Source organism: Amphimedon queenslandica, unplaced genomic scaffold (assembly GCF_000090795.2).
Source record: "Amphimedon queenslandica unplaced genomic scaffold, v1.1 AMPQUscaffold_13251, whole genome shotgun sequence".
Lineage (NCBI taxonomy): Eukaryota > Metazoa > Porifera > Demospongiae > Haplosclerida > Niphatidae > Amphimedon > Amphimedon queenslandica.
The window spans coordinates 25,225-33,731 of NW_003546513.1; the positions used below are offsets into that span (position 1 = coordinate 25,225).

The window sequence follows — 8,507 nt, forward strand, 5'->3', positions numbered from 1 at the left end:
TCACATGCAGTTACCATTATCATATGGTATGGTATCTAAGTATTAAGGAACATTAATATGGTGCTACAGTGTGTTATATTTATGTTATATAGACAAGGGTCACAGGTAGTAATGATAGGAAGTAGTTACCATAATGGTATATGGTATTAAGTATTAATTAAGAAACATTACCCTTGTGAAAAATCCCAGCAAGATCTTATAAGGTTTTTCATGATTTCACATGATTATACAAGAAAACATAAGATAGTAATCTTGTAAAATTTTAACACAGAAATTCTTGCAAATTCTTATTTAAGATTTGATAAGATTTGAACAAGCTGTCAGATCTTATGAGATCTATCATAACTATAATTCTTGTAAGAATTTTAAAGATCTTATGAATAAAGGAATATGTCAGAAAATGTAAGATCATGCCTCACTTAAATCTTGTAATACCACACCTTGTAAGAACTAAGATGATCTTGTTAAATTGAAATCTAATAAGATCTTACAAAATCTAGTAAGTTTATGATCTTGAAGAATCATCCATGATCACATGACACATAAGATCACTCATTAAGTCATAAAAGATCTTGAAAGATCTTACAAATTGCATGACGTCACAGGAAGTGGTAGACAACCCACGATAGCCTTTACGATAATGGCAGTATATAAAGAAAGTAAAATTTCAACATAATTAAGTCAAAATGTTAATGAAGTTCACATTAACCTTCACATCATTAAGTAATTCATTTATGCAATGTAAGATCTTGCTCAGATCTTACTGTTACATCTATTTTTCATAAGCTGAAACTTCATGTAAGAACTCAGCTAATATTTTAAAATCTTGATAAAGCAAGATCCCATGATATCTTTCATGTTCTTTGTTTCAAAATCAGGTAAGATCTTGCTGTGATCTTAAGGTAAGATCTTGCTGTGATCTTCTAAGAATTTGGTAAGATCTTGAGAAAGATCCTGTAAGATCTTGCTTACATTTTGATAGCAAGATCTAACACTATCTTACACAATCCTTGTTTCAAAATCAGGTAAAATCTTGTGAAATATTAGCAAGAATCTTGTCAAGAATTTTAAAGAAACTTAACAAGAATCTTGCTGGGATTTTTCACAAGGGTAATGTGGTCATATATTTGTGTTATATTTTACATATCTCAGGTTATAAGTTAATGTAGGCGATGGTAATGGTATATATGGTGGTAGCAATGTGCTCAGTAAAGCAAATGTAGGCATATTTACATTGTAAAGGTCAGAGGTTATTAGGTATTATAGGTAATGCTATGAATGTACTTGTATAGCAAGGTTAATATGGTATAGGTACACCTATTGAGGATCATTATGTTATGATGTAGGTAATGGAACATAGGAACATATGACAAGGTTGATATAGTGTTTATCATAATGGTTTTACAAGTGTATAAAGGGTCATAGGTTGTAAGTAGTCTTTATAATGCATATGATGAATGGGTAGCAAGTACTTGCAACGTCAACCTACAATCATCCCAAATAAAAATTTGGGATGATTTCAGAGCCATTTTTTGGAAAAAACCATGGACTATAGCCTTGGGTATTCTTCAGATTTTTGGCATTTTCTCATAACCTGAAACATGGAAGTCGGAATCAGCTCAAACTTTCTACACAGCATACGGACATAAATATGTATCAGAAAATGTATTTAAAATTTGGAGTGATTTTTTGGCCATTTTTGGAAAAACCATTACATGTACAGAGTATAATGGGCTTAGTTGGATTTAGTATCCGGATCAGAGTACGGAGAAGACTGGGAGTATATGGAGGTGTGGCTTGTGAGTTAACTTATCATGGATTTGTGGATTGGTCTTTCTTGTATCTCCAGTTTATTAGTGTGTTTAACTGTCATTATTATCATTAGCATATTAGTCACTGATGGTGTGTCTGGTTTACTGTCTGTACTCCTTCGTGCTATACTCTACCTCCCTGGAATGAAAGCACTTGTGTCCCTGTATCTCAAAAAAGAAGTTAGGGGGTTTCTGAATAAGCTTGGTATATCCAAAGGGTCAGGAATAAGCAGCAGGATCCTAGCTATACCTGAAAAAGGTTCAGTAATATTGCATTTATAATGTTTACTGCATGGTTGCTCTAGGTCTAGCTAATGAGAAACTCCTGGAGGAGCTTCAAAGGAGGAAGGCTGCAGACTTCAACCCTGACAGCGGAAAAGGATTTGCATATGTATACACTGTTCACAACCAGCAGTTTCAAACTGTTCAGAAAGCATTTGATCTATTTCAGTTCAATGCTGAAGACACATCAGCAACAGGTACTGAGTTACAAGTACTGCATTATGTATGTGATGTGCTTTGCAGATTTAAAAGAAAATATTTCTGTTGTTTTTTTTCGTTCGTTTCTTCACGAAAATGCACTTAATCCAATGGTGTTTCCCAGTTTGAGACTGTTTGAGGTTGAAGTGGTTGCCATGACAGCATGGATGCTGAATGGTCCCAAAGGTGTCGTTGGTAACATTACTAGTGGAGGGACTGAGAGCATTCTAATGGCCGTTAAAACCTACAGGGACAGAGCAAGGGCACTCAATCCTTCTATAAAACAACCCGAAATGGTAGGTACAATATTATCATTATCATTAATAATTATTTATGATATAATATAGGTAGCACCTGTCACTGTCCATCCAGCGTTTGAAAAGGCAGCTGCTTATTTTGATGTTAAAGTTATACATGTACCAATCAGTGACAGTGATTATAGAGTTGATATTAATAAATACAAAAAGGTACAGCTGTTTGTTTATTATTATTTTAATTATTTATTTATTTTAGTGTATAAATAGTAACACAATATTGTTGATTGGTTCAGCTCCAGAGTATTGTCATGGTATTATTGATCCGATTCCTGAATTATCCAAACTAGCTCTGACCTATGGACTACCACTTCATGTTGATGCCTGTTTTGGTGGATTCATGTTACCATGGTAACAGTCTTTAGTATGCATGCAGAATCATTTCTTGTCCTGTCCTTAGGGTGGAGAAGCTTGGATACAACATCAAACCATTTGATTTTAGACTCGGAGGTGTCACCTCGATCTCAGCTGATGTACATAAGTATGGCCTTGGCCCTAAGGTATCAATATAATTATAATCAATTAATTATTTATTTTATTAAAACAGGGTGCCAGTGTTGTCCTGTATAGATCGTCAGAAATTAGGAAGTACCAGGTCTTTGCATACACTGACTGGCCCGGGGGTTTGTTTGGGTCCCCCAGCATGTCCGGTACACGTCCTGGAGGAAATATTGCTTCTTCTTGGGCGGCCATTATGTCCCTGGGACAAGAGGGATACTTGAGTGTAGCTGAAAGACTTATGAATGTTACACTCTCCATGAAAGAAGGAATCAGATCAGTACCAGTTAGTAATTGATGCATTAAATATTCATTGTTATTAATTAACAGGAGTTGTCTTTATGCGGAGAATCAGATATGACAGCATTTGCTTTTACCAGCAGTAGTGTCAGTGTGTTTGCTGTAGCTGACGTGATGGAGGGGAAAGGTACGTGTGCATGCTAATAAAGTACAAGGGATGCGTATTGGGTATGTACTATTGTAGGTTGGAAGATGGAGCGTGGGTCTACTTGTATACACTGTACTGTATTACCATCTCATAATAATGAGATTGCTAAAGAATTTATTAATAACCTTAAGGAATCAGTATCTATTGTAAAGGTATTATTCATTATTATCGTTATCATTGTTATTGTTATTATTAATTCAGGCTAATCCCAGTCTTGCTAATAAAGGCAGTGCTGGTGTGTATGGTATGGCTGGGAAGATTCCTGAAAGAGGATTAGTTAAAGATTTTGTAGTTGAGTTCTTTAATGAAATTTATACGCTATAATGTTAGCTGCTGTCTCTCTTTACTGTTTGTTTTGCCTTTGGTATTCCATCCAAACTTGATAGTCTTTAGGGACAATATAAATGACACTGTTAATGATAAACTATAGATTTATTAGTAGTCGTTAATATTAATGATTAGTTTCTTACTTGTATGGCCCAGTTTATGATAGGTGAATCCAGTTCCCATGGTCTTAATAAACTCAATACGCTTAAAAGTCTTTCTTGTGACATTACGGTAGGTCCCACAGCTCTCATGTACTCCTCCATTGAAGATAAACTGATTAACAATTCTTTACAATAAACATTATCTAGTGCATCTGATGGTAGATCTCCTTTAAGAACAACCAGCCTACAGTATGCATTAAAAAAATGATGATTGATACTGCTTACCAGTTGTAATTCATCATGAGTTTATTTCTTGCCATTGCAGTTGTTTCTATCTGGACGCCTTGTCTCATGTGGGTTAGGTCAGTCCACATGTTCCCACTTATTTCTAATGCAGTAAACCGTTGCTCTATGGCTTCTTGTCTCTCCCTTCATTAAACACAATTATCAATGATTATTAGTATAATTATTATTATTGTGTTACCTTGCCATTACTGATAATTGTTCGTGTACTATTAAATCACGTGTTTCCTTGACAGAGTCAAAACTAGCTGCTATATTGTCTGGGTCAATATTAATATGAGGTAATGATCGTTTTGGTGGCTTATGTGAAGGGACTGAATTCTGCATTGCCTTTTCCTACAAATAATTTTTGTTATTTATTATCATTGCTATTTGCCATCATCGTTATTTTATCATTATGTAGTCTACTACTTACTTCCATTAACTTTTTGATTGAGTTTCGTGTCCTTTTCTTTGCACGATTGAGCTCCTCCTCAATTAGTAGCTTCAACTTTTCAATTTGTTCAGGCTACAGATTTAGTGTTCATTGCAACATTTACAGTTATCAAAATACTGCTGGTGATTTGGCTTACACTTAGTCTTCTTTGCATTCTTATTCTCAATTCTTCTTTTTTCAGTTTCTCGTTTTTAGATGAAGGCCTACACTTGTGTCTCATCTCTTTATTTCTGCCGGTTGCTGTTTCATCATTAAGTTGTGTCATTGATTCGTATATCTTCAATAAGGCTAGAGTCTTGTCATATATTAATCTTCCTTTGTCTTCAGTAATGATTGGTCTGTTAACAGTACAATACAGAGCACCATTAATTTTACTCATGTTATAATAACAATACCTCTTTTTGAACCAATAAGTATAAAGACTTGGCATGTAGTGTGGTGATTCCAACTTCATACATTCTAATATCCAAAGGATGGTACACAGTTTAGTGCAGGTTATTGATCTACAGCAAGAGTATAATATCCATTATTATAATTGTTTAAGCTTACATTTCATCAGAATCACACGAATGATCTTCTATGATGATATCTTGTGACCTAGTTTAGTAATTTTACTAATTGATTATTAATCATTAGTTATTGTTACTCTTCGTTAGGTAGCGTTGAATATGAAGTATCTTTTAAATCTTGTTTAACTGGAGGAAGCCATTCATTTGCCTTTAGTTTTTTCTCTTTTTCATTGACTTGTTGTAATTTCAACTCCTTTCACAATAAATTAATGCAAATAACCACTGATGCATTTGTATACTTTGTCAGCTCGTTCATTGTGTAGCATATGAAATAGCCCACAGCCTTTTCTTACTTTGTCCAATTGCATACTACAAATGAACCATGGCCAGTAAATAGAAATGTATGTGATTTCGGGTCAACTTTAAAAATTTGTAAAAATATCCAATCTTAAATGGAATCGGCTCAAACTTTCTATACAACATAAGAACATGTATATGTATCAGAAAATGTAACAAAAATTAAAAATTCCATCCTAGTCATTTTTGGTAAAATTTGATCAAAATCCCTATACTAGAGTACAGAAACTTATTTAATTTTGGAGCAAATTTTAAAATTTGTAAAAAAAAATCTAATTTTTATCAAAATCAACTCAAACTTTCTAAACAACATTACATGTATCAAAAACATAGTAAAAATGGAGAATTTTTTCCTAGTCATTTTCAGCAAAATTTTGTAAAAGGCCACATCAATCTTACTCTACACGGTGCAGTTCTTGATGGAGTGTTATAAGTTGGTCTGTTGAATGTATTGTTGTTCTAGTTCTCATGTTTGGTGGTATAACTGCAGCAGCAGCAGGTTGGTCAGTGCATCCATCACTTGGCTTCATGTAGTGTTCAGTCGATTCGGTGGGTATATCCATCTAATAATAGTAACAATACAATATCAATGAATACAAGGAGTCACTTGTCCTAGTCCCTGCAGTATAAGTGTTTTATCATCCAATTCAACATCTCCTATTTCTTTGTACTTGTGTCCTGGGCTACCATGAAACCCACCTTCACTTAGTTGACTCTGCCTCCTGCACACCAAGCAGTAATGGTGCATGTCAGTAACGAGAAGACTCACCTTTCATAATTGTCCTTCCAAAAGACACCTCTTCCTGGGGACCAGCAGCTATAAACAGTTTGTGTTCTTCCGGTCACTGGCCCATTCTGAAAGCCTTCGGGAGTAACCACTGGCAAGTTATGGACTTTAACTTGAGGTAGCTTGAAGCTCGTGGGATTTCCCTGATTACTCTGCCTGTTGGTTCCATCCTCTCTACTTAGAGAAACTGCCATCACTCATTATTATTGTTGATTTCTTAAGGTGAGAATTTTGGGTGGGGCTCAACACTAGGGCGGGGCTCACAAAATTAGGTGGGGCTCAATAGGGAATTCTATGATTTCATCATTAAAAAGCACACAACATATAAATTATACATGCTACAAATATGTTCTTTTGTATTTGTGTTCTGCAATAATTGGACTTTGATATCTCCACGGAGGCAAAGGTGTAGGCGTTGTATCAGATATTATCTGTTAAATTTGATCAAATCATTTAAAATTAGAATGATGTCAAACCTTTCCGGTGTTTAGATCAATTATGTTTCCAAAGTCATCGGTTGCAACATTTAATAAAGTTCGTGAAACACCTAACTTTGATGATAATAATAATAATTAATAATGATTCTTACCATTTGGTATACTGTTGGTTTGATGATTGAAGTAATTTGGAACAATAAGAATAGAGAACGACAATATAACTACCTATTAATTTATTAATGAGAATAATGCCATTTTATTGTTACCATTAGAAACGTTCCTGACTGAACTTTACTGGGACTGTATTGAGAGACAATGGCCTGCAACTTGTGCAATTGTGTCAAGAGGCTCCTAAACAAGGAGCAGCAGTTGTACTATAACAATAAGTCAATATTCTCACTTATTCTCAGCTTGTAAACTATTAATCTTTTCTTTATAAAGTATGTTATCTGCTGTGCACTTTTCCACTCTTTTCTCTAAGCCATCAATATACTCTTTCTTCCTCTTCCTGCTGTCTGCTGCACTTTGCTTGTTCTTTATCTTTCTCCTCACTCGCTTAAGGTGCCTTTCCTCAGCCTAGTCTTACATTATATATAGCATGGACAGTTGGACACAGGTGGCAGTACCTTTGTAAGAGGCATGTCTGTTGGTAAATGAATGCCTTCTTCTGCCAGTAGCTTCTTTTCCTCCTCAGATAATGTCAGTGAGCCAGTTTTTCTGTTTGAAGAAGAACTCTCTTCGTTATAAGGCTGCACTCCATCAATCTCTAGGTCAATGTGAACATCAGAGCTTTCAAAACTAGTAGTGCCGAGTTGATTAGTCCAGCCGGCACAGCCTGAAGGAGGAGTGGATCTTTCATCACTGCTGGTGACACTGACTGGAGAAGACTGTGCATTGAATGTAAATGAATTTAAACAATCAGGACTCGTGTCGTATTGGAGTGGCGAGATTCCAGGAGTCAGATCATTGTTAGGAGAATAAGAACCCAATGATGGATTGAGGGAGTGTGCAGGAAGGAATGGGTCTGGTACGGACTGTGGGTTCAACAGCTCGTTCAAGAAATCCTTTAGAATAATAGTACACACTCTACATTGACTACCACCATCAGCTACATGTATACATACCTTGTCAGTTTCTAGTAGTCCTGACAGCAGATCATCTTGAGGTGATACCATGTCTTCTTGAAGATACAGAATAGACTCAAGGTCCATTAAAGGATCAACTGGAGGATTTACAGTCACTGGAGGATTTACAGTCACTGGAAGAACACTATCAGTAGCCATAACTACCTAACTATCTACAGACTGTGAGTCAATGATCTTGTAATTGTACAGTGAGACGAGAGAGCTGGCAGTGTTGACGTGGAGCAATTCTATTAATAGAATGATAAACAATGATGTAATCTTAGATAATTTATTTTTCGATATTTCAGAAATATTCAGTTAATTAGATATTATAGCGTAAAGAAGAAGATGCCTCCAAACCTTTTACCCTCAGACAGGCACATGGGATTCAGCTCAGCAGAGTCTCTTGGAAGAGTATTGATATTTCTGTTGTGGAGATTCTGGAGGATTTGTGTGGCAGCCATCTTGATAATAATACTCTTATACTGGATGTATGGAGGAGTGTTGATACTGCTGGTGTTGCTGGTTACTTTAGTTGGGGCCCTCTATCATTACCAAGACTCTTTACTGTATTA

General features: G+C 35.5%; 4 protein-coding genes across 4 annotated transcripts in view; 2 read left to right on the plus strand and 2 right to left on the minus strand.

Moving 5' to 3' along the window:
• The first annotated feature begins 1,652 nt into the window (after positions 1–1,652).
• Positions 1,653–3,971, plus strand: LOC100640966 (sphingosine-1-phosphate lyase-like). Its single transcript, XM_019999642.1, has 10 exons — positions 1,653–2,070; positions 2,117–2,290; positions 2,337–2,587; positions 2,639–2,758; positions 2,805–2,956; positions 3,006–3,105; positions 3,153–3,389; positions 3,434–3,530; positions 3,588–3,703; positions 3,753–3,971. The coding sequence occupies exons 1-10, from the start codon at positions 1,815–1,817 to the stop codon at positions 3,873–3,875; spliced, it is 1,626 nt and encodes a 541-aa protein (XP_019855201.1). The 5' UTR covers positions 1,653–1,814; the 3' UTR covers positions 3,876–3,971.
• On the minus strand, positions 3,625–6,605 carry LOC100641090 (coiled-coil domain-containing protein 60-like). The gene is made up of 13 exons (XM_011407272.2): positions 6,354–6,605; positions 6,192–6,306; positions 5,984–6,147; positions 5,527–5,596; positions 5,365–5,480; positions 5,268–5,315; positions 5,114–5,221; positions 4,855–5,056; positions 4,698–4,790; positions 4,464–4,618; positions 4,265–4,408; positions 4,022–4,223; positions 3,625–3,975 (listed from the first exon to the last, which is right to left on the minus strand). The coding sequence occupies exons 1-13, from the start codon at positions 6,563–6,565 to the stop codon at positions 3,895–3,897; spliced, it is 1,710 nt and encodes a 569-aa protein (XP_011405574.2). The 5' UTR covers positions 6,566–6,605; the 3' UTR covers positions 3,625–3,894.
• Positions 6,606–6,639: 34 nt separating this feature from the next.
• On the minus strand, positions 6,640–8,170 carry LOC100641217 (cyclic AMP response element-binding protein A-like). Its single transcript, XM_011407273.2, has 7 exons — positions 7,933–8,170; positions 7,435–7,872; positions 7,209–7,384; positions 7,075–7,159; positions 6,961–7,033; positions 6,848–6,918; positions 6,640–6,802 (listed from the first exon to the last, which is right to left on the minus strand). Exons 1-7 carry the CDS (start codon positions 8,089–8,091, stop codon positions 6,710–6,712), a joined length of 1,095 nt encoding a protein of 364 aa, XP_011405575.1. The 5' UTR covers positions 8,092–8,170; the 3' UTR covers positions 6,640–6,709.
• A 77-nt stretch (positions 8,171–8,247) lies between these two features.
• The window catches only part of LOC100641343 (protein ABHD13-like), a 1,360-nt gene continuing 1,100 nt past the window's right edge, over positions 8,248–8,507 (plus strand). The window contains 1 exon segment of the mRNA XM_019999643.1: positions 8,248–8,507. This exon segment is cut by the window's right edge and continues 11 nt beyond it. Within this exon segment, the coding sequence (XP_019855202.1) occupies positions 8,281–8,507 (227 nt within the window). The 5' untranslated portion in view covers positions 8,248–8,280.